Here is a 26,751-nt window from a genome sequence, read left to right as displayed (position 1 = left end):
AAGTATCCTCGAAAAATGATTTGTTTAAAATAGTAATTCAATGTAAATTTTAGTTGTATACAGTAATAATATTGGATCTTCTATTATATTTTCAAGCTACTAAAAGGTCATTAACATTTTTAGCATATTGTCTAATCTTTAAGGGGACCCACTTCATCAGGGGCCCATAGGGCCCACTTGCCATCGGGCAAGTGGACACCCTGGCCAGTCCGCCACTGCGGCACACCTTAGAAGGGATATTTTGACGTAACAACTCACACATTACAAAATGGCTTCTTTGAAGAGCGGCAAAACTGTTTCCCTGAAACACAAATTCTTTGTTTGTGATATTATGTGTCTATTTTTGCACAAATATTGCAGTTTATATACTAGTCGTATCTTATCCTCCTTATGGGTGGAGGGTGGTTGATAAGGTCGCTCATGTCTTCTATTGAGAACACATGTAAGAATGAGATTATAGTTTGCTAACTGAGGTATTTCATACTTGCCTACTCTCCCAGAATTTCTGGGAAGCTCCCACACATTTTAAATCCCCCTCTCATCGCTGGGAAATATGGTTTTGCCAAGGTGCTTTTATGTGCACAAGTACCAATGTAATAAAATGTACAATAGGGACATATGAAATAAAACAGTCCTGATGACCCATAACTCTGATTTTTTTATTTAAAATACAAACTAAGCTCCAACAAGTAGTTATTTAGAAGAAAAATTAAAAACTTTAAATTAATTAAGAGGGTTCAAAAAGTCATAGTAGTCAGGACTTTGAAGTGATGCTTGGACCTTTTGTAACAGGTGCCTTTTCATCCTGGCCATCAATTCTGCAAAATGCTTGCTTAAAGTGTTTGCACAAAGGCACTTCCCAAAATAAAGTGGGCATGGGCAAATGTACTGCATTTTTGTCTACTCTCCCGGAATTTCTGGAAGGCTCCTGAAATTCCGGGAGTCCTCTCAGAAGGGTAGGCATCCGTGATAGAGGCGAGGATTAGCAGGAGGCGGGGCCACAGTGATGCAATGGCATCACCACGCTCCCTCCCACTCCCTGTCACATGACCTCTCCTCCAGGAGTTCCCAAGGGAGAGTTGGCAAGTATGATGTACTGTATGCATGAGTTGAATAAATGGGCGGCACACAAATAAATGCAATATATGTCCCTTTATTCTGCGGCTAGTAAATCAGCCTTAGAGGCTGTCAAGGTGCACTGTGGGCTGCATTTTCAGCAAAAAATTTTAACAAAACAAATTAATGTACTGATTTTAAAATCTAAATTCTTGTAACACCTCCCATGTTTGCTGAAAGGTGCTTCTGGGAAATATCAACGATAAGGAAACTTTACTTAATTTCTGCAACTTACTTATATTTGACAGCCATCGCAAAAAGTTGGAATAATATATATATATATATATATAATATACAGGCTTCATGTTGAGTTATTCAGAGATACCGTAAATATTCATTATTAGCTGTGCAGGTGCAACCTGTTAACAATTATAGCTGTATTGTGACTGTAAGAAGATAAATGGTGAAAAGAAATCTAAATGTTTGCGGCACTTTCACTTTATGTTTTATGCATCCCTTAATAGCATACTTGCCGTTTCCGGGAGAGGGGGTGTGACTGGAAGGCGGGAGGGGGTGGGGCGAGGTCAATCACATAATTTTGGCCCCGCCCTCCGCGACCCCGAGAATGACGCGATTCTCGGTGAAACCTGGGATGCGGGAGAAATGCCAGCTCGCCCGGGAGCCTGACCCGAATTTTGGGAGTCTCCCGGACTTTCCGGGAGAGTTGGCAAGTATGCTTAATAGTTTTTAGAAATTGGGTGGACACAGATTAGCCTGCACAACACTGACTTGCTCAATGATAGCCACAGTTTACAGCACATTTACACTTTTGTGTCTTCAGCTGCAAGACATTTTATTGCATACATTGCAGGTCATTTAATTTGCATATCATAGAATGCTGCAATACACCACTGGCTCCAATCATAATTCTTCAAAGGAAAAGGTTTGTTAATGATGTAACCAACTGGGGAAGCTATAGGGTGAGCATATAAGCTAAATGTTCCAATAAAGGCAGTTTTATGTCATATATAACACATAACAGTTGCTGACAAATATGTATCTGCAGATCTATTGGCCACATCTATATTATGTAAATGAAATCTGCTTTTTTTAAGTTTTTGTGTTTGTTGGTTAATGTTTTGAAGACATTGCTATAAGTAATATTAAATGAAAAAACATGAATACTGTGACTAGAACAAGTGTTACATACGTCCACAAGAAAAGCAATCAATATACTTCAAGGTAATTACAGCAGCAGTGATCTTCAGCACAATTACATGCCAACAATGAGTTTCACTGTCCCTACAATTAATAGCACTTTACATTGTCATTGCCCAAACAGAATATGTCGGCTACTGAGCACTTACATTAAACATAGAGGGCCTAATTCATTAAGGAACATAAGTCTATTTACATGGCGTATTTTCACTCTGCGCATGTGTGACACTGAAACATACGCCAAATAACATAATTTATGCTCACACGTAAATGACACTTCACACTGGCTACGATTTGCAGGATGTATCGGGGAGTGAATGGGACGTATATACGTAGGCAATGTACAGTAAGGGAGTGCCAAGGTGGAGCACATGCAGCACCATCTGATTCAAGCTCTGGGCATCTCTGCGGTACGTGAGTTTTAGCTGTATGCACCAGCTACAGAGCACGTATAACTGGCGAGTGATAGTGATGACAGCCGCAAATTCATGCTAGAACATGTGTTTGCAATCAAGAGCAACTGTAAAAATGCATTTTTTAAATGTTTTTTCATGAATGAATATATTATTAACAGGGGACTATAATTAAATTCCTTTTTTTCCCCTGTTCTTTTTACTGGGACTTTATATACCACCAATATATTGTACGTATCCAGCAGTGTGTTGTGTCTGTAATTAATACGGTGTCGTTTATGCAGAGCGTACCTACATCCATATTAAACATGAGGAGTTTCTTCAGGTCTGCTTGTAGTAGAATACGGATGCGCCTTGATGAATTAGGCCCATAATGCTCACTAAAAGCCAGCACATAGGCAACAAAGCTCACTAAGAGCCAGTGCACAGACATACTAATCACTAAGGGGTATATTTACTAAACTGTGGGTTTGAAAAACTGGAGATGTTGCCTATACCAACCAATCAGATTCTAGTTATCATTTATTTAGTACATTCTACAAAACGACAGCTAGAATCTGATTGGTTGCTATAGGCAACATCTCTGCTTTTTCAAACACATTGTTTAGTAAATATACCCCTAAGAGTCAGCTCATAGATACAGTTTTCACTAAGACACACTTGTCACTAAGGGGCCTATTTACTAATAATCTCACTTTTGCCCCATTAATTATCATCTGTCATCACAGCGATGACAGATAAATTAATGAGACAATTTACTATTACAGACATGTCGGGACAGCACGTCTGATAGGAGGCTGTTCCAGGGACAACTTTTTACTAAAGACAGCCATGGATTCTGAACCGGAGTCTTTACTACACGTGCGCGACCTAGGATCACGTATGTGCAGAGGTCATTTCTGCTAAGTAATGCAGGGGAGAGCAGGAAGGCTGCCAGAGAGGTATCCAAAGATCCCTCTCCTAAAATGCTTTCCCCATAGGATACATTGGCTAACGCCATCAGGGTCAGGCTCCGAAAAGCTACCTTTTTCCCACTGAAAAAGCCATAATTCATAAGGCCCATAAACCCTAAAATGTAAATTTTCAGATATGAAATTACATTGCTCATTGGTTAGCTGATATTATACAGCAGCTCTATTGTAAGTAAAGTTATACATCCCCACTTCAATACAGACAGCTGATGTTCCATCCTATCCACACAGTGCATTTCTGCACAGTAAGTCTACAAATCTATCAGTCAAACTCTGCCTACTTAGTTAAAGAAGCACCTTCCTCCTAACATGACAATCTGCTGCAGAGAGTTTAAACAGAGTATGGTGGAAGTATTTAGTTAAGTACAAACACTCCAGTTATTTAATCTATATTGTTCAGCTCAATAATACACCAACGGTATGCTTAGCAATGTATTAATATCAAATACTGGCTTTACTTGCTCTTTAAATATTTATTAAACACTTTTAAGGTTAACATTTTTCTTAAAATACAGTACATCTTTTACCGTTGTGTTGTGTTTCTATGTATATGGCAAAATGCCTTATATTATACACTTTGTGCAATATCATCTCCTCCAGTCATTGGGATATACAGCAAGTCCTCTCCCCGAGCTTACTCTGTTATGTCAAGATATTGAATGTGAAAAGACTGGGACTCCTTACAGTCATGGACTTCAGGCTGCTGTCTGAAATGAAAAAGATACAGTTGATAATAAATATCAGCTGAGTAAAGTAGTATGTGAGGCACTCCTGTCTAGAAAGACTATCACTATAAAATCAACTTTATTGATATTTGTTATTAAAAAGATTGTTGTTTAAATATACAACAATCAAACAAACAAATAAACAACAATCTTTTTAATAACAAATATCAATAAAGTTGATTTTATAGTGATAGTCTTTCTAGACAGGAGTGCCTCACATACTACTTTACTCAGCTGATATTTATTATCAACTGTATCTTTTTCATGTCTAGACTTGTCTAGTTATGAGAGCACCCCCTCAAATTATTATGCTACATTTGTTTACATATAATTGAGGCTTGTCTATACCTTTGAGCGGATTGGTCCAACCCCCCCCCCCTTTTTTTTGTTTGATGCTGTCTGAAATGCCCCTATTATATCCTGCTACTGTACCTACTGTATTCACACAGCACGTTTAGTTTTACAAATGTTATAATCAAATAGATGATGACAATACAGAGATGAATTGATAAAATCTGCAAATACTGGAAATATATGTAAAGCAGTAAATCAATAAGAGTGTGCCTGATTTTTCTCTTGTATGTATGCTCTTAAATAATAAACCAGCCATGGAGATAATGTTTAGAACTCAATTTATCCTTTCACAACTAACCCTCAGCCAGACAGTTGGAGTCCACTTACCACTCCCTACCCAGCTACAATTGATATATTGATTGATGTCCTCTGGCTCTGACCTTCAAACTGTCTAATCTAATTAGCTTTATTAAAATCCTGCTGTCTAACCCATTCCCCAAAACTAAGGATGTAAACTGTAACCTGTAAATACATTGAAACATTAATTATTGTAAAAAAAAAAAAAGCAGAATTAACAAATATCTTCTTAAAAATACTAAAATTCCTCTTTATGCCTTTGTATGGACATGTATTCACAAAGCCCATATAATAAAGATAAAATAATCTCCTTTGGTAATACAAATAAAATGTGCTAAATTTTGCAGAAGAAAAACCAAACAAATGACATCTGGGGGTAAATGTATCATACTCCAGTTTTTTCAACTCGCGGGAGTTCGGCGAGATGACAGCTAAAATTTAAAGCTGCGCTGCCTTGTAAAGGGAAACTTCCACAAATGTAGGCTGTCAGTTAATCTTTTTTCGCCCCTTTAGTAAAAAACTGAATGTTTTTGTGGATTACTGGACAAATATTCTTTGTTTTCTCTTTTTCCATTTTTAAACTTTTATGAGTATAATTTTACTACATTTCTGGATATCAATTTGAAGGGTATTTTGTTAGTAATTTCACTCGTAATACAGTGTTAGGATTCCAGCTAGATTGCTTAGTTCTATTGTAGGTGTAAATGATTTATTTTTTTGGTGAGTCTGAGTGAAAATGTTGCTTCTATGGATAAATGTATGCTTGTTGAAAGTAGATTAAGTTGGAAAAATGTTAGGTGAACACTTGTGTGTGATTTAATGTAGACGTAAAGTGAGGTGTCTAACGAGGGTATTCTGGTGTGTGAGAGGAGCAGTGTTGCTTTCAAGATGATTGAATGCTTGAGAACAGTGTAGGAAGTTGTTCATGAATAAATGATTTTGAAATAGGAAATAAAACCAGGAGTCTTTCAGAGGGGCTGTACTAGGTAATGATGTAATAAGAGGGGTACCCATGTGCTAGAGCAGTAGTCGCTGCTACATTGCTTTTAGAAAAAGTTGCAGACATTGTACTAGGACATTTGTTGGTAGTACAAAGTTCCACATGCAGTCACTGAAATTCTCAACCGAGCACAAACATGACACCTGACTGCTGCCAGGCTAAGCATAAGGTCTTGTTAACACCTTCCAATGTCATAATCGAAAGATGTACTACTTTGAACCCATCTATGTTATTATTGCTGAGTTCAAAAGAGGGAAGAATGGTAACAGGGTGGACGTATGATGGGGAGGAAATTGAGACTGAATCAGAGGTCACAGGAGGAGATATAGAAAATAACCTCTCTTTTTTTCTTTTTGTGACAGATCCGAATCAGATCAGTGGAACTCACAGTCAGGCGCGGGCTGGCAAGGTTCAGCCCGGGAGGGGGGGGGGCACACAGACGGCTGCATCACATGACACGCGATGCGGCCGCATCATCAATGACGCGGCCGCATTGCGTGTCATGTGATGTGCCCGCCTGTGCGCTGAGGTGGCCGCATCGCATGTCATGTGATGCGGCCGCCGGTAATAATAAGTTAAGAGTGCATTCGGGGGGGGGGAAAGGGGGCTGGGCGGCCGTCCCTAACAGTGGATAAACTGAGCGTCCCGGGGGACCGATGCCCCCCTGCATAAAGAAACATGTCAGACAATGACTTGAGCCATGGTTTGATGGCCCCTTTCTGGTGTTACTGACCACACCAACCTCATTGAAGGTGAAAGGACTAGATTCGTGGATCCATGTTTCACACTGCAAGAAAATTAACAGGACACCATTAAAAGATAAGTAATAGGTCCAAATTTGTCAAGACAAACAGAGTCCACTGTTGCTAAAGTAGTGACCTGTGCTGGGCTAATGGCTTTTGCAACTGCAGTTTTATTCTGGTCCCTTTTTCTAGATATTTTCTAGATATTCACACACGAGATCCGGATGAGGGATCAATATACCACACTCTTAGTACAAGAGAGTTATATAAACACTTGTAGGATCCATGGGACAATAGATTTGTCCAGATGCATTACATGCAGGGTCGGACTGGCCCGCCGGTGGACCGGACAATCCACCGGTAGGCCCCGACCCTGAATCGCTCCCCTCTTCGTTGGTGGGGGGAGCTAGAAACTTTAATAGTAAAAAAAAAAAAAAACCTCACGTGACCGCAGCGCCGGCTCCGTTCGCACTGAATGCCGGGCGTGACGTCATCACGCCCGACGTTCAGTGAGGAGCGCCGGCAAGACAGAGGAGAAGAAAAGGAAGAAGCAGATAGAAAAGGTAAGTGATAGGGGAGCATGGAACAGAGAAGGGGGAGCATGGGACAGAAATAGGAGTATGGAACAGAAATAGGAACATGGAACAGAGAAGGGGGAACATGGAACAGAGAAGGAGGAGCATGGAACAGAGAAGGGGGAGCATGGAACAGAAATAGGAGTATGGAATAGAAGTATGGAACAGAGAAGGGGGAACATGGAACAGAGAAGGGGGAACATGGAACAGAGAAGGGGGAACATGGAACAGAGAAGGAGGAGCATGGAACAGAGAAGGGGGAGTATGGAAAAGAAATAGGAGTGTGGAACAGAGAAGGGGGAACATGGAACAGAGAAGGGGGAACATGGAACAGAGAAGGGGGAACATGGAACAGAGAAGGAGGAACATGGAACAGAGAAGGAGGAGCATGGAACAGAGAAGGGGGAGCATGGAACAGAAATAGGAGTATGGAATAGAAGTATGGAACAGAGAAGGGGGGACATGGAACAGAGAAGGGGGAGCATGGAACAGAAATAGGAACATGGAACAGAGAAGGGGGAACATGGAACAGAGAAGGGGGAACATGGAACAGAGAAGGGGGAGAATGGAACAGAAATAGGAGTGTGGAACAGAGAAGGGGGAGCATGGAACAGAGAAGGGGGAGCATGGAACAGAAATAGAAGTATGGAACAGAGAAGGGGGAGCATGGAACAGAGAAGGGGGAACATGGAACAGAAATAGAAGTATGGAACAGAGAAGGGGGAGCATGGAACAGAGAAGGGGGAGCATGGAACAGAGAAGGGGGAGCATGGAACAGAAATAGGAGTATGGAACAGAAATAGAAGTATGGAACAGAGAAGGGGGAACATGGAACAGAGAAGGGGGAACATGGAACAGAAATAGGAGCATGGAACAGAAATAGAAGTATGGAACAGAGAAGGGGGAACATGGAACAGAGAAGGGGGAGCATGGAACAGAGAAGGGGGAGCATGGAACAGAAATAGGAGCATGGAACAGAAATAGAAGTATGGAACAGAGAAGGGGGAACATGGAACAGAGAAGGGGGAGCATGGAACAGAGAAGGGGGAGCATGGAACAGAAATAGGAGCATGGAACAGAAATAGAAGTATGGAACAGAGAAGGGGGAACATGGAACAGAGAAGGGGGAGCATGGAACAGAAATAGGAGTATGGAACAGAGAAGGGGGAGCATGGAACAGAGAAGGGGGAGCATGGAACAGAGAAGGGGGAGCATGGAACAGAAAGAGGAGCATGGAACAGTGAAGGGGGAGCATGGCAGAGTGAAGGGGGAGCATGGAACAGAGAAGGGGAAGCATGGAACAGAGAAGGGGGAGCATAGAACAGAAAGAGGAGCATGGAACAGTGAAGGGGGAGCATGGCAGAGTGAAGGGGGAGCTTGGCAGAGTGAAGGGGAAGCATGGCAGAGTGAAGGGGGAGCACAGACAGTATGGCAGTGTGTGAAGGGGAGCCAGGAGAAGGGTGGAGCAAAAGCAGCATGGAGGGTGTAGTGTGATTATAAGGAGGCACATCATGGTGATGAAGGGGCGCAGTAATGTGTGTGTGATGGCACAACGGGCTTGTGGCAATGTAATGTGTGTGTGGTAGGTGGTGGCTAAATAATGGGTGCTATTTTCTTTGTAGGGTGAAGATGGGGCAATTTAATTTTATAGTGGGGACTATTAATTTAAGATGGGGTGGTTTGGGCGCTATTAATTGAATGTGGGGCTGAGTTTGAGGAGCATGAGGCATATTTATTAAATGTGAATATGAATTATTTAATGGCAGTGACGGTTGCAGGAAATAGGTATATTTATTATATGTAAATGTGATTAATTTATTGCAGGGGCTGTCTGTTGGGAGGGAAATAGGTTTATTAAATGGGAATACTATTACTTTTATGTTGGGGCTGGAGGAAGTCCTAAGTATTAAATGTGGGTCCTATTGATTTAACGCCGGGGCTGGTTGGAATTTTCTAAATGTACCCATTATTTTTTCCAAATAGAACCCCTCAACATTCCAGGATCCAGACAAGCCGCAGCTAAAGAAACCAGCAGCCACAGGTAGTGACAAGAACAGGTAGGACAGTCTGTCAAATGTTCTGAGTCTAGTGCAGGCTTGGCTAACCTGTGGCACTCCAGGTTTTGTGAAACTACAAGTCCCAGCATACCCTTCCAGCAATAGGCTGCTATATATTGGTAAAGCATGCTGAGGCTTGTAGTTTCACAACACCTGGAGTGCCACAGGTTAGTCAAGCTTGGTCTAGTGGGATAATCCCGATTTTTGGTGACTGTTCTGCCCAATCTAAGGTGCAGATCAAGACTGTACTCTTTATACACACTGCATTCTTTATATACTACACTATTGTGCTAGCTGTCCTTTGTGGGCTGACCACTCCCCCTCTAGTGTCTGGTCTCGCCTCTTTGATGGTTGGCCACACCCCCTCTGGTGGGCCCCTAGCGTTGCTGTTCCCTGGTGGGCCCTTCATGCCCCAGTCCGACACTGATTACATGCTTACAGAAACAGGGTCATTTTCAGATTGCTGGATATGTACTCACTCTCCCATTTCATCGCAAACAATGCCCATAACATAGAGGCCTTGGATAAACTATTTGACAATGTCACAGACCAGATCCTGAACATACTAGAAATTCAGACTGACACTAAGGGGGGTATTCAATTGACGGCGGGATCGCCGAAAATTCCGTGCTCGAAAGATATTACCGTTAATACAGTATCCCGCCGTCAATTGAATATCCCTTTTAGTGTTTTCATGTTAAGGTACTTAGACAGCATCAGCTGGTACTCGATTAGCTGACTGCAGCCCAAACGGGCACGTACCAGATAGTAGCCCCACCTGCTGCTCATACATTCCAGATAATTTCAGTGACCCCATTGCAGCCCATATTGCGGAGATTCACAAATTGAAAGACAAGTTTAGAAAGCAAGATAATGACCCTGAATATGATCTAAACAGAAATGGCTGGTTTACATGGTTTAACCCGGCTAACTGGTTCAATGGTCTAAGAGGATGGGTTATGGGAATAATTCAAATGATAATACGAGGATTGTTGCTAATTTTTGTTGTCTTCCTAGCCATCAAGATTTTGATATTGACCATTAAAAAAATTAGGTCCATGAAATGCTCCAAGAAGGAAACTGTGAATGTGAATGTGGCAATTGCAACAAAAGAGTAATATGACAATTTGTACTACATGGATGATGCAGACACAGATGAATGAAAATATGTTACCAAGCTGTCAAGTCAAGAGAACAGTATAATGTTATAAGCTCATTTTTTATTATGTTGTTTTCTTTTTCATTTATAGAATACTTTTATAAGCATTGTATTATGTTATACTAGGAATTGTGGTTTGCAAGGATCACCTATACATAAGTATGAAGGGAACTGTGTGCCCCATCGTATCGCAGCATTATGTTAGATAAGGTGAAGTAGGACTCATGTGGGTGAGAATTGTAAGGTAGGAACAGTTAAGGCTTAATTAAATAATCAAAAGGAGGTAAATGTGAAAGAAATAATGATGTCTTCAATTAAGCAATGTGACTTGTATAGAAATATTTGGTATCAGAACGAAATTAGTTAGAATAGTTTACGTGCCCAACTGCACAGTTGCAGTAATTGTGATAAGAATGGCAAGTTTTTCTCTAAGCTGATAGAAGAACTGTAAAACTGAGATAACAGGGTGTCCATACTACAGGCTACAAGAAAAGATAAGATGGGTGCAGCACGGTGGCTTAGTGGTTAGCACTTCTGCCTCACAGCGCTGGGATGAGTTCAATTCCCGACTATGGCCTTATCTGTGTGGAGTTTCTATGTTCTCCCCGTGTTCGCGTGGGTTTCCTCCGGGTGCTCCTGTTTCCTCCCACACTCCAAAAACATACTGGTAGGTTAATTGGCTGCTATCAAAAATTGACCCTAGTCTCTCTTTCTCTATGTGTGTATGTTAGGGAATTTAGACTGTAAGCTCCAATGGGGCAGGGACTGATGTGAATGAGTTCTCTGTACAGCGCTGCGGAATCAGTGGCACTATATAAATAGATGATGGTGATGATGATGATGGGTGGTCATGAGCAGAAGTTTTGCACAGATGTTTAAAGGACATATTAAACAAAAAAGAAATGTGCTAACTATTACACAACGAAAGCATAAAGATAAGTTGTGCATGCATTATTCTTTGTATAAATACTTCAATAAAAAGAGTTGATTTGACAGACTTCTGTGGGACTGATCAATTCTCCAGCACTGAGCAAATCAGAAGGGATCCTTATAGGTGACAAAGTCTGGTTCCATTAACACAGCCAATGATTATAACAGATGAAGAGCACAGATCTGAAGGTAAATCTTGTAAAACGTGTATAGTGTGTACACATGAATCGGGAGGCTGATCAGGACTTTCAGTCATTAGTAAAATCTTTAACGATATTGCATTGGGAGAAATTTTCTGTAGTCTGTATCCAGCTTTAGACTCAATCAAGTAGAAATTTAGGAGAAAAAAGGAAAAGCTGATATGAATGTAGGGAATGGTCAGTAGCCGGCACTTTAGCTTTAAGTATAAATACATCAAACTCTTTTGCTATTTAAAATCAATAATACAAACTTTATAAAAAATATTCTAATAGAACACATGATACATAAACCTACCACTCAAAATGTCAAAAGTATGAAGAAAGACCATTATGTTTGGACTAAAAGAAGCATTTTTCATGCATGAATAGATACAAGTATGCATACATGTAGACAAGTGAAACTTTTTAAACATAAGTTTAAACTCTGGACACCTGTAAAACATGTACTAATATAAAGATAACCAATGATATTAGACATTTACATCTCATATACTTTTTGGAGTTATTAGAGGAATTTATCTATACATATCAGGTGCAAAAATGGGACTTAGGAAGAAGAGATGGACAGTCATTTGAGTACAAAAATAGGGACTGTGCCACAAGTTGAGATAACTGGGAAGTATGACTTACAGTGTCAAAAGATATTAATTGGTTCTTATTCTCTATCACAGTCTGTTTATACTACACTGTATAATTAATCAAACCGAGAGTGTCAAGAGCAGCACTGAATACATATACTTACCTGGCTCTCCTCCTCTCCATCACTCCCTGTCTCCTCACTGCTGCTCTCCATATCCAAGAACTGTTTTCCAGGGGATCATTACTGTTTATAAATAGAGCAGCACAATGACACAGACATGATGCCTGCCCCGAGACACACACACGTTATGTCCTACACCCTCCCACATTCAACTATAGCATCAACTACACATACAGACAGACACGCGTGTTTCTTGGTGTGTTTAATACACATTTCATGTGGCTGAATATTTAAATCAACATCATCAATATGCTAATGAGTACAAATACAGAGAGCATCATTGTGCAAATTTTGCGGCAAGCAGTTGGGTTTGCTAACTTGAAATCAGCCCCAGAATACATATATAAACGTTACACATTGCTTTGCTTTCAATTCGCATAACTCAAAATAATACCAATCAAATGACCATTGTATCATTAAAGGGCAGTGTTTCCTTAGGCTCCGTACCTTAGTACGGCATTCTCAACTGTGCCGTACTAAGAGTCGGCACGGCTGAGTTGATCTATTTGACTGGGTCAGTAATTATCCAGGGGCGAACGGAGGATTGCCGGGGGGGGGTTTCCCCCTGACCCCCCCCCAAAAAAAAAAACCCTGCGCGGCGCTGTCTAAGAAGCGTCCGCGGCGGTGCTGTATACACTACAGCACCGCCGCGGGCGCTTCTTTGACAACGCCGCAGCTGCTGTATAGGACAGTGCAGCTATAGCGGCCACTTAGTTAGCGCAGGGGGGGGGGGTTTCTGGAGACTCAGAAAACCCCCCCTGCGTGCGCCACTGTTATCCCACCTGTTTCTACAGACAGAAATCCTGAAAACACGAACTGTTGGTAGCCCTTGAGGACTGAATTTGGACACTTCTGCTTTAGTGGTTAAATTGCATTTGTGGTCCTTCACAACGCATTTGCAAACACAAGGGGATTACAAATACAATTCTATTGCACAGTCAGAGGGTATCAAAAGAGCAGCACAAAACAATGGAAACTTTTACTTTTCTTTACCCTATGCCAGAGTTTCTTTTATTTTAGAATATTCAGAAGCAGTATCAGTGCCGGTTACTTTATTTATTAGATTTCGTGGTGTTCATTATTTTGCAGTTGGCGAAACACTTTATATGATACATTTATTTCTGGCACAGAAATGAACACTGTATGTAGTAATAGATTGAATATGAAAAAGCTCTCCAGTATTACGCCTTGTCAGAACAATTCATCAGTGTAGTAATGCCAGGATGTTACAGACCACAAACAAACATAATAGATTATTCTGCCTTGCATTCTGCCCTCTGGGAAGGTTATCCCTGATAAAGACATCTCTTGCATATCTCACCACCCCTAAAATCTATCTGCCAGACACAACCCGTTCATTCACTTCTAAATCAGGAATTGGACTGCTGGGAAACACCTCTCACCAATGAAGAACCAGTTTAATCTGTTTAGCACTTTAACCAACTAGAAACCTTAATGCACTCTCACAGCTCAAAAGGTACTCGCAACACGGCAGGACAGATTATGTCCCTGCTAGGATTTTTACCATCACCTCCCCCAAATGAATAAAACAAATTACTAGCCCGGCTTCATATAGTTACAGGCCTGGTTTTCAATGGTGTATATCTAAAATTTGTCTAAAATTTCTCATGTAAGCTGCCACATATTTCTGACAAGATTAATGATCTTTTTCCCATTGAGAGTCTTTATGATGATCAAATACAAGCAAGAGCTGCTAACCGCACAACTGAGGGAAATCCCATAATCCTCTTTGTGTACTAGGAGGCTTCAGTTGCCATAGCTGCCAGTCCCAATAACTCAACCGTGTTTGGTCATGTGTTAATTCCACCTGGGACGCTCTCATTCACAGCCTGTTATTCTCTTCTTCTACCATTATTATATAAGTGCTACTTATGTAATTGCACTTATAAACAAATAACTCTCAATTAATAAATTACTCAATAATTTACACTTTTGTAATCTTTCATGCATGTGTTGCAACAATAACTTCAGTGTAATGGCACTGGTGAGCTGTGGGCAGTGTTACCTACTGATCCTAGCTTACAATAACAATGCAAGTTGTTATGATTGTATATCTATATAGCACCACCATATTACACAGCGCTGTACAGAAGAAACACACACTAGGGTCCTGGAACCAGTTAATCTGTATGTTTGGGAGGAAACCAGAGAAAACATGAAGAGCACATACAATGTCCACACCAGATAGGGTCCTGTTGAATCAAACTCATGACCCCAGCAAAGTGACACAGCAATGCTAACCACAGTGCTACTGTGCTTCACCCATAGCTTTCCTAGTAAGTTTTTGTCTCTGAAGACGTCCCATGTTTTCAATACTGACCAGCTGCACAGTGCCACTTAATTTTTTAATCTTAGGTAATGTATAATTTTAGTAATGTATAATGTATCTGTCAAAAGTTTATTAAATGTAATCATTTACAATGCAATAGGAATGTACTGTATTATAACCATGTCACATTAGGGGTCTCACGGGGGAATGGAGGCGCCCTTAGCCCAGGGGCCTCCATTCCCTTAATCCGGCCCTGGTAGTGCTTTAATTCCACTTAGACTATGACTTAGACTTAGACTATGCCCTAATACACCTTCCAAACCACAGGAAGTACCAAGCAATTGAAAACTATGAAGATGCACAATTCATTTTTTCATGAGACCACGTGGTGAAATGATAGCTCAATAGAGCAAGCTGAAATGCCAGAAAAACTGTAGCACTGAGTAAGCACCAATATAACAAAAAAGCAGTGTTATATTCTGTATATAGCAGTACTGCAACGTTATCCAACTCTTCTACACCAAGCTGCATGTACGTACACAGCTTATACAATTACACACAGTTCTGTACACAAAATGATTCTGGCACTATTAAAGCTTAAACAAATGTTCAATCTATTTTTTGATGATTGTGACACAGAGAGATAAAGAACCTAATTGATTAAGGAAAGTAAAGCAAAATAAGGAGTAGATTTGCAAGGTGTGAAATGTAGTTTATTATTCTGCAGGTAAGGAAAATACTCGCTGCTTTTTCAGGTAGCATACAAATGCTACATACCTTTATTGTTAAACTGAAATTTAAAGTTGATCTCGGACACGCCCCACCCAACTATAAATCATACTTGCCAACTCTCCCTGAATGTCAGGGAGACTCCCTGAAATAGGGGTGATCTCCCTCACTCCCTGAAGAGTCTGGCATTCTCCCTGATGCTGAGCCAGTACAAGACGTGGTTGGCTTCGCCATCTGTGGCATGATGACACAGTTCAGAAATTGTGTCCTATGTCCATGTATTGATGCCTAAAGAGGTGGCCATTATCATGGAGACCAAGATTTTATCAAAGACTGACAGGTAAGACTACATGACTTCAGTAATGGAGACAGAAATGTAAAAGACACTTCAGTCTCTAGAGATTCATTAGCTGCTTTTCTTTACAGCATAGTTACCTACTCTCCCGGAATGTCCGGGAGACTCCCGCATTTCTGGGAGACCTCCAAGGCTCCCGGAAGAGCAGGGAAAGCTCCCGATTCTTGTCCCTGTAATAGATAAGTGGTGGAAGGGGGGCATAATGACGCAAATATTGTGCCATCTTAGCCCCGCCCCCTGCGGTAATTGGCCAATATTGTGACAATCGTTTAGGGGGCAGGGCCAAAATGATGCAATTCGTCAAGCCCCACCCCCGCAGGCCCACCTCCCCTGGGATCTCCCTGAAGCCAACGAGGAAAAGTTGGCAAGTATGCTATAAATCTGTCCCCACATTTTAACCCCCCCCCCTCTCCAATACAACATGGTTTTGCCAAGTTGCAAAGTTACTCCTTTTTTTCTTTCCTTTCCTTAATGAATCAGGCCAAAAGTGACCTGTGATCCCAGCAGGTCTTTCAATCCATAATCAGTACTAATAAGCCACTAGGCTATGCTGCGGCTTGTTGTATATACTCTGTGATTTGCATAGTGTTGATTGTGGCAGAGGCCCAAATAATAGGGAATACACTGGAACCATGATCCTGGGTACAGTAAAGTATGTCATTGTCTGATTGTGGCCTATTTAGTATTGTATGGTTCATTATTATGGCATGTAACATGTGGAGTTTATCTTGAACTGTAGTCAGGGCCTGTTTAAACCAATGGGCTTTCTACGCTACAGCCCAGGGACCTCGGGTAGCTGGGGGGCCCTAACGAGGATTTTTATGAGTTCTATCATTTTTATTTTTATTTTCATGATGCCGGCTTCTTCATCGGGTTGAGGGTGTCCCCGGCGCCAACTGTCACTATATGCGGCTTCTGTTAGTAGGCAGCTATCAGCAAATCTGATGCCGTTAGCTGCTCTTCTGTCAATGGTGCGGGTGCAGTACGCAGTGCGCTCCTTATTGAGGAAGTCTCATGAGAGTGAGACTATGACAACTCTATATCATAATCTCACAAGACCTCCTCACCAAGCAGCACACTGTGCCCACACTAGTGACAGCAAGGCAAGAAGAATAGATGTGCCACCTACAGGGAGGAGGAAAGAGGGGACCAGAAGAAGTAATCAGTAGGTAAGTGCTCAGGGGGTGCTCTGCTGCATGTACATGTTAATCAACACAAACTTCACATTATCAGTTGATATTATTGACAAGTATTACAGGTTTTTCACTGACTTCCCCTTATAGGTTTAGCCATTTTTATAGATGGTATTATACTGATTTTCAAATGATTTGTTCTGGTACAAATAAAGCTATCTTGTCTCGGAAGGTAAAGAATGGTGTCAAGATTAAGTATCTTTCTTCTTTTTCTTTTTTTTTTTATAAATACGTATTATTCTTCTATGACCCTGATGATATTCAGATACAAAATTAAATTTTACAATAGGTCCACTAATATCTGGAATATGGGCAGACTGGTGATTTTATTATATGCTGCCCGCCAATGTTATCCACCACTAACTTGATAGCCTTAAAAAAATGTGACTGCATCCTTTTTCTAAATAACCCTGCCTGTTTATTGTAATTATCTGAATTAGTACATGTGACCATTAACAGATTTGAAGTGCATATAAATTAATAGTTTATGGTTCTCCATATTAAGCCCAATATTAGGATCTAGGAAGGTGATGGAATACTTTCTTGCTGTATGAATAAACGTAAAATTATGATAATATTTATTTATATAGCCGATGAATTGTCTTTCCATAAATCAAAACATCATTGTTGTATCTACACCATATGTACATCACATAGAGAAGGCATTGTTGACCTAAATTAATTTTTCATAGCTACCAATAAAAGATAGATCTATATTTAAAAATAAATTTAAACCATATAATAATAAACATTAATTATCTAGCACAGAGGTATTGGTAAGGAACCATAGTACAGTTTGTATACACTAATCATGACATAAAACATTGTAGATGTAAATGGGGGCCTCACAGTACACGTAGCCCAGGCTGTAGTATCCAAGGATACGTCAGAATTATTGTACATAATTGATTATAATATGTGGCAGTGCTTACTGTGTAATGCTGTGTACCCAGAGAATTGGGAACAGACAAGGAACCTTTGTTACATAATAATCTGTGTCATATACCCTGAGGCTCACTATTGTGGCCTGTAACCTGTGGCACATGCATTTGCCCTGTATAAACATACAGACTGGATTGTGAGAAAAGTATCTGAGGGTGCAATGAATTGAACTCTTTTCAGTGCAACTGAGGCTGATTCCTTTACTGTCTGCCTGTTGTTGTCCGCAGGAGAGCAATGTTATCACTATGTAACCCAGAGAACAGTAACATTGTCTGAAATGCACGAAGGAAATTGGATTTTTATTTTTTTTTTATAATTTTTATTTTTGAATGGTCAAGTAACAAACAGAACCGACATGCACTGTCAGTAAGAAAAAAAAAACAAGCAATAGAAGCACATCACAGGTAACAAAGCATAAAATCAGTATTAAGATATAATAAATAATCAGTGCAACAATATGCGTGTGTGGCAGTTGACCAAGGATTTTTAAGGAAATAAGGGAGGGGGCGAAATGCCTCAACAGAGAGTGGCATGACGCAGGAGGAGAAAAGGAGAGACTAGTACAGTAGAGAACAGGAAAGGAAAGAGAGAGGAAAAGAGAAAGAGAGGGGTTTACAGGAGGAGGACGGACATGTGTAAAAGAAGAGTCAAGTGAAAGGGGGATAAATCTGAAAAAATGAGAGCCATGGACTCCATACCTTAGTGAACGATCTTGATGTCCTATTGATAATGCTGGTCATATATTCTAGGCGGTGGACCAGGAAATTGGATTTGATTGTTACATATTTACTAATGTAAATTCAAATAATGAAACAGCTACTTGCAAAAAAACAAAAAACACTATAGAGTTCTATTGTACTATTAGAAGATACTAGCATAAGACACCCATTGTTTTTCAGAAGTGAATGTTTAACTGAAAGAATAAACCAGTGTGACATACTGTAGATGTAAGTTGTGATGAATATATGAGCTACTGAGAAATAGGGTAGATGTAAAAATGTTATTACTATTATAGTTAATATGAAAGGAAAAAGAATGAATAGCCAGAGACCTATCAGGGAAATTGTATAGTAAAATAGTATGTTTGCTCTGATCACAAATAATTTTTTCTACATTTAAGACTTGCTTCCATGAAAGGTCACCTGGCTTTAGACAACTATGCAATTATAGTGCCCAAGAAAAAGTGTGTCTGTGATGGGTACAATATGTGCAAGAGATTGCAGGTGCCACAGTGGAAGTGCTGAGAGAAAACCAGACCGGAAGGGATGATCTGGGAGAGACAAAAGAAAGACACTGAGAAGAGAGCTGCTAGTGAGGACAACATGCAGGGCATATACCAGACACAGCCAGGAGGAAAGAGGTTCTGTTCGGAACACTGGAACTAAAGCTGGGTACTACAAACCTAGGCAATTATCATGCAGATCACAGGACCATTTGGTCATAAATTGTAACAGTGTGTACCCTCCCATGCTAATGTTTTATCGCACCAAAACACATCAGTCTGATTTGATTTTATAAACTTCCTAAATATCATGATCAACAATGGAGAGATGTTGGGCAAATGCGGAAGAGTGTACGCACTCATGATCATCTGTCCAATATTTCAGCCGTTAGTTCCTCCAACATATTACAACAGTGTAGGCAGATATCTGTAGCGTGTGTATGGAATCACAATCTTTTCAGCAGAGAGATCTGAAGGTAAATTGTATAGGTGTGTACACATGAATTGGAATGCTCAGTCATTGGTGAAATCGTGAGAGACAGTGCATCTGAAGCATGATTGCATAGGTGTGTATCCAGCTTTAGAAATATATCTCTTAGAAATATATTTTTTAATGCATACCAATAAAATAGATGTTTTTAATATGATATAACATCCCGGAGTGCCTCAATATATACTTCTCTGTCTTTTTCTTTGTAACCTGTTTATGTATATGGGTGCACCCTTCAGAGATATATTAATTACAGAATTCTGGACCAAACCATATAACCAGGAAATTAAGGGATGTCCTACGACTGAATATTTATTTGATAACTTGGTGAGGTTAACTCCTCAACTCATACTACAGTTTGAAATGTTCCATCCAGATGAGCTTTTATCATATATCAGTCTATTTTATCCTACGGTATATGTCGTTCACCCTGTCAAATAATTATTAACAATGGAATTATTTTCTCAAGGGCTAATAGCTATATTAATTAATCCAAAGAATTAGATAAGAGAATTACTATATTGTTATGAACTCTTTGAACACACTTATTTATAAAACCACTAGTTTAATGAGTTCCAATTAAAACATTAAATTAATAATTTATTTCTGTAAGCTAAATTCCTTCAAACTTTGTGAAAAATTTCAAATAAATAAAAAAAATAATTTGGGAATATACCAGGAGTATCAATAATATATCAACTCACCCTACTAGATATGCTTGGAGGGAGGTCTTCACAAATCCGCAATCTTTATTTATGTGAGTTTCACTGATGTATACAACAACCACGATTGCCCAGTGTGGCATTTATAGAAAAAAATGTAAGTGTAATTTTTTTATAAAAGCGCATTAAATTTGTTGTTGCTATATTTTTACATAGGTATTCAGTACAACTTTTCTATTTTAAAAGTGCACCCCAGAGTATATAGGATAATGAGCAATGATCATTTAGATTATTATTTCAGTTTGGGTAACCTTATCATCAGATGCCTAATTAGACTTTTGTGGGTCACTAGTAAACTTTTTATAAGCTCCCATGTAGTACCTAAAGCAGACAATTTCTCTCCTCTTCTGAAGTCTCTTTACTGATCAAACTGCTGCTATAGTAGCCACATAGGTGCCTACTCTCCCGGAATGTACAGGAGACTCCAAATTTCAGGGAGTGTATCTGGACTCCCGGAGAGCAGGGCAACCTCCTGCCCACTTCGTTAATGAAGAGGTTGGGGTCATGACTTAGTGATGCGTCTCACAGCGAATTGTGTCATTGTGACCCACCCCCTGCTGTAATAGGTTAAAAATGGTGATGTTCAGTTGAGGGAGCGGGGTTTAATGATGCGGTTCGCTTGGCCATGCCCCCGGACTCGTCAGCGAGATCTCGGAAAATCTCGGAAGTTGGCAAGCATGAGTAACCAATAGGAGGCAGCTTGCTCTGTTCACTACAAGGAGTTTCAGTAGGGAAGAGGAGGCAAGACATTTTCTAAAACCCACTGCTGCTGTTTGAGGCTTTTTAAACATCCCCTTCCTACTAACTATTTGTATCTTTTACTCCATTGCATAACTACATGATTGAAATCCAGATCACCTATGAATTTATAATTTCATTACATACAGAAGGCCCCTCAACCCATGTGTATTACCATGCACAACAAGTCTCATACTTCAATTATTTAGCAATAAACACAAGAGGTCAGTGAACATACAGCAAGCCCCTCATCTGAAGCTCACCTTTATCTTTTCACATGACCACTGAGTTTGATATGGGAAATTCTGGCATGCCCCCCTACAACGGTGTACAGGTTGCTAACAACCCAGGAACCTTTTGAATACACCACTGAACTATATCATTTTATTCTAGTCTCTTTATGAAATATTCTCGAGATTTAATGTGACATTATACACACAAAAGACCACAAAAAGACAATAAATTAAATTACAGATATGAACCATTATGTTAAAATACATTGTTCAGTGTCATACTGACATTCCACTTAAGATCAGTTAATATTTATAGTATTACCGCTGCACAGCTGAAGATCTCACTAAGGTCAAAAACCTGAGACTACAGACATGTAAGTTGCTGTGACATCACTGGCCCTCTCCACCAATCCACACAGTACATTTATGCAAAGCAAGGCAGTCAATCTTTGTGCACTGTTGTAATAGCATCTCCCTCCTAACATGACAATTTGCTGCTAGATGAAAGAGAGCTTGTAAGACAAGCTAAGCATAAACACTTGTCATGTATAATATCTAGCTAAGTGTTTTAACCTTCACTGGTACCAGCTGCAGCTGCTGACATTTGATTTGGTAACCAAGGTATTGAGATTGACCAGAGTTTTGCCCATGCATGCCCGCCCCTGTCCCACCTGTCGAGGCGTAAAGGGGCACAAGTCAAAAATAAAATAAAACTCTACATACAGAAGTATGCATACATATTTTTGGTGCGCATTATGGAAAAATGTAACTTCCGCAAAAAAAATAACTATAAATGAGCCCTTATATGTTTAAGTATGTGATGTATCTTGTTAGGTATATGATGGCTCTCAATAAGACTGTTTTCTGGATCAAGAAAAGGGAATAAACCCCTGTTTTCCCAGTGATCTCATTAAACCTTATGCAATATATTTTATTTTAATATATCTTGTAGGATACCTTGCAGAGCTCTTAATTCCAAAGTCTGTATAAATCTCAACACTACATTATGTCTGATGGTGTTTTGAATCCCTGTTTTGAGTTTATTGAGCCAACATTTGTCTAAGTGGCTACCAAGAACAGGTGGGTTTGTGCCCTTTCATAATGTATTGTCTTTGGTACTCTAGTGACCTCTGGTTGTACTTAGGAAGTGGATCCACTTGCTACACTTAAGTCACTGTAACAGAATGAAACTTCTGCCATAAAATCATTGAACATATAAACCTCTCTCATGGTATCAATAATGTAATTTAAAAATAAATATAGCCATAGAATTGTCTGAGGAGGTCAGACAAAATGTTGTAGCCAATCATAGGCAATCTCAAAGGTACAAATCAATTGCCAGGGACTTTAATGTTCCCATTTTCACTGTACCTACTGTTATTAATAAGTTTAAGGCCCATGGCACTGGCACTGTAACCAATTCTATGGAAAGAGTAAACTTGATGGAAGATAACAGAGCAGGATTGTTCGAATGGTGGAGAAAGCACCTCGCTTAAGCTGACCTTCAGACAAAACGTATGACAGTTTCAACTCGCACCATCCATCGGCATCTCAATGAAAAGGGGGTATATGGTAGAAGGCCCAAGAGGACCCCACTGCCGAAAAAGAGACACAGGAAAACCTGACTGGAATTTGCACACCGGAACAAGCCAAATTCCTTCTGGGAGAATGTCTGTGGACGGATGAGACGAAAGTAGAGCTTCTTGGTAAAGCACTTTATCATCACCTATGCCGGTCGGAACCAATAATCAGGGCCTGGCACTGTCTGACAGTTTTGGGGGACCATTATTCAATGGTGAAAGCTGTCTGCTCAGCTTGAATTGTGAAATTACATTATTTCCTCTCCTCTTCACCTCACAACTAGTGCCAAGGAAAGAACACGCCACATATCATATCATATCATATCACTCTCTTCTATTCTCCTGGATCTCTCTGCTGCATTCGACACTGTTGACCACTCTCTCCTCATACAGACGATACAATCCCTAGGTCTTCAAGACACTGTCCTATCCTGGTTCTCATCCTACCTATCTAATCGCTCTTTCAGTGTTAATTTCTCTAGATCCACCTCTGCTCCACTTCCTTTATCAGTAGGAGTACCACAAGGCTCAGTCCTAGGTCCTCTGCTGTTCTCTATCTACACCACTTCTCTTGGAAAACTAATATCTTTGGATTTCAGTATCATCTCTATGCAGATGATACACAAATCTATCTATCCTCTCCTGGTCTCTCACCATCTGTGTTGTCTTGCCTTATTGACTGTCTTTCTGCCATTTCATCTTGTATGTCTTCTCGCCAACTCAAACTCAATCTTTCAAAAACTGAATTAATAATATTCCCACCCAAAAACAGAAGCTTCCTGTCTGACATTTCTCTTTCTGTTGATAACATGACCATAAATCCCACCCCGCAAGCTCGTTGCCTATGTGTAATCCTTGATTCACAACTGTTGTTTATTCCCCACCTCAACTCTATATCTAAATCATGTTACATATATCTTAAGAACATTTCCAGAATACGCACATATCTCACACAAGACCCTGCATCATCATCTCCCGCATCGACTTTTGTAATTCCCTCCTTACTGGTCTTCCCAAAGTCAGACTTGAACCCCTACAATCTATTTTGCACACAGCGGCTAGATTGATTTTCCTTGCAAACCGTTCTTCCTCTGCTGAGCCACTCTGTCAGTCTCTACATTGGTTGCCTATATTTCAACAAATCCAATATAGAATTCTTCTACTAACATAAAAGGCCGTCAATAAAATTGCACAGACATAGATCTCCTCACTTGTCTCCTTAAAATATCTTCCAACTCGACACCTCCGTTCTGCACAAGATCTGCGTCTCTCTTCCACTCTCATCACATCCTCCCATTCCCGGTTACAGGACTTTTTTCGGGCTGCACCCACTTTGTGGAATTCCCTCTCTCGCACAATAAAACTTTCCTCTAGTTTTCAAACCTTCAAGCGTTCTCTGAAAACCCACCTCTTCAGACAAGCTTATGATATTCCTCAACCACCCCCTTAATCTCCCTACGTTACCCTATTACCACCCTCTACACAGCTAACACAAGACAACAACCCTCTGACCAACATTGCTGTGTGACTGATCACACAGCCCACTCAATACTTTTACCTTTGCATTCTAGCTGGTCCAGTGTGCAATATGATGTAGCACGTGCCCTTGTGTTTCAAAATCCAATTGTCCCATAGATTGTAAGCTTGCGAGCAGGGTTCTCTTACCTCTCTGTCTGTATGTATTACCCGGTATTGTTTTATTAATGTTTGCTCCCAATTGTAAAGTGCTACAGAATTTGCTGGCACTATATAAATAAATGTTGATGATGATGGTATCATCATCATCTACTGACAGCTTGTTACTAATATGAGTAATGATATTTTCTGACAGCACAAACTTTTACTGCAGTGCAAAGAATGTTTGTGTTGTCATGTGCTCTTTTTAAATGAATATGGTTGATTTTTTGTGACACGCATGAAGTTTGCCTATAGAGATAACAGATTCTGCAGAGGTGCAGCATTTACCATGTTCTGAAGACAATAGCTGGGCAGATCGGGTCATCGAAAACTAAACGCGGGCTTTGCAAACTCATGTACCTCATGTTCGGACAGGTACAAGATATAAATTATTATTTTTTTTTGCGAAGAAAAGTTAAAAATACATTAAACAGGGCAAGAGAGTGCATTAATATAGGTTCATTTAAATAACAATGCTTAAGAAGTGAAGCAATATGGGGTTTAAATATCAGGTTTTTTTTCCCAGGAGAGATAAAAAAAGGAAGGATTCACTGGTGAAAGCAAAAATATTTTGTTTTCATACATGACACATTACCAATTGTAAAATTGTACTAAATAGCCACCATTGATGTCTTTTTTTTTTTTTAAACAAAGTATTTATTGGTGGTCAAATAGAATACACAGTGCAATATAAATACATGTTATATCGTGCAGCACACAATGAATAATTCAAATACAGGTGAAGAACTCTCTTCACATTGAAGAGAGTATAGGTCAGATTCTATTAGACGAAGTAAAAGAAAGACCGTTTTTTTTAAAGTTAAGAGATAGCGTGAGAGAAGAGAAAAAAGAGTGTAAGAAAAGTAGAGATAAATGGAAGAAGAGGAAGGAAGAGGGGAGTAGGGGGTGTCGTGGCAGAAATCACCCCAGAAATAGAAACTGAGAGTAAAGAAGGGGAAGGATTGCGGATGGGCAGAGAATATGACTAAGTAAAGGGGGAGCAGTATTGGCAGTACGACATCCAATGGTCCCAAACCTTGTTAAAGGATCTGTCACATTACATATAATGCTAGTCATATATTTCATCCGATGAGTTTACCAGATCCTGTTAGTCACAGCGATAAGTGAAGGGGGAGTGATCTGTTTCCATTCAATGGCAATTTGACAAGTGGCCGCAGAAATAATGTGGCAAGCAAGTTTATTTTGGTGTCTGTTAGCCATAGGAAATCCGAGGGGTAGAAGAAAGAATTTAGGGTTGAGGGGTAAAGAAATTTCTAATAAGGATTTAACGTCATGCTAGAAGGGGATCAATTTGGGGCAGTCCCACCATACGTGTAGGACTGCGCCAGAGCATAAACGCCAGCATATGTCTGAGGAATCAGATAGCATCTTTTGAAGACGTGTAGGTACATAATACCATTAAAATAGGAGTTTGTATACATTTTCCTTTATTTAGACAGCATAGCCGGATTAAGGGGGGGGGGGCACAGGGGGCACGTGCCCCGGGCCCCCCTCTGTCCAAAGGCCCCCCGCCGCCGCCGCGCGCATAACCTCTACTGATTTTTTTTTTATTATTATTTTTTTCTTAATCGCGGCGGCGGCGGGGGGCCCTCGGAGAGAGGGGGGGGTTGCGGTCGGGTTCGGGGCTCCCTGCGTTGGTGGGGGGAGCAGGATAGTGAAAAAAAAAATATAGATACTACTCACCTCATCGCAGCGCCGGCGTCCCTCCTCTCTGCACTGTTAACACTGAATGACAGGCGTGACGTCATCAAGTCACGCCTGTCATTCAGTGATGAACAGCGCGGAGAGGACCAGGAAAGAAACAGGAAGACAGAAGAGAAGAGAAGAAAGAAGCTACAAGAAAGGTAAGTAAAAAAAAAAAAAGGGAATAACGAAGAAAGGGACACTATGTAGGAAAAAAGGAGAAGAAAGGGACACTATGTAGGAAAAAAGGAGAAGAAAGGGACACTATGTAGGAAAAAAGGAGAAGAAAGGGACACTATGTAGGAAAAAAGGAGAAGAAAGGGACACTATGTAGGAAAAAATGAGAGGAAAGGCACAGTATGGAGGAAAAAGGGGGAGAAGAAAGGGACACTATGGAGGAAAAAGGGGGAGAAGAAAA

General features: G+C 40.3%; 1 protein-coding gene across 2 annotated transcripts in view; it reads right to left on the bottom strand.

Moving 5' to 3' along the window:
- Positions 1-26,751, bottom strand: part of SEPTIN4 (septin 4) — a 70,470-nt gene that overhangs the window by 40,676 nt on the left and 3,043 nt on the right. The window contains exon 1 of one of the 2 annotated variants that reach the window (XM_075196633.1): positions 12,441-12,535. The exons of the other annotated variant lie outside the window; for it this stretch is intronic. Within the exon in view, the coding sequence (XP_075052734.1) occupies positions 12,441-12,491 (51 nt within the window). The 5' untranslated portion in view covers positions 12,492-12,535. Of the gene's footprint in view, positions 1-12,440; positions 12,536-26,751 lie in introns of those variants that run through there. 2 annotated transcript variants of the gene reach the window in all.

Source organism: Mixophyes fleayi, chromosome 2 (genome assembly GCF_038048845.1).
Source record: "Mixophyes fleayi isolate aMixFle1 chromosome 2, aMixFle1.hap1, whole genome shotgun sequence".
In the NCBI taxonomy this organism is placed as follows: domain Eukaryota; kingdom Metazoa; phylum Chordata; class Amphibia; order Anura; family Limnodynastidae; genus Mixophyes; species Mixophyes fleayi.
The sequence above is the reverse complement of the archived record's forward strand: the minus strand, read 5'-3'. Positions and strand labels throughout refer to the sequence as shown.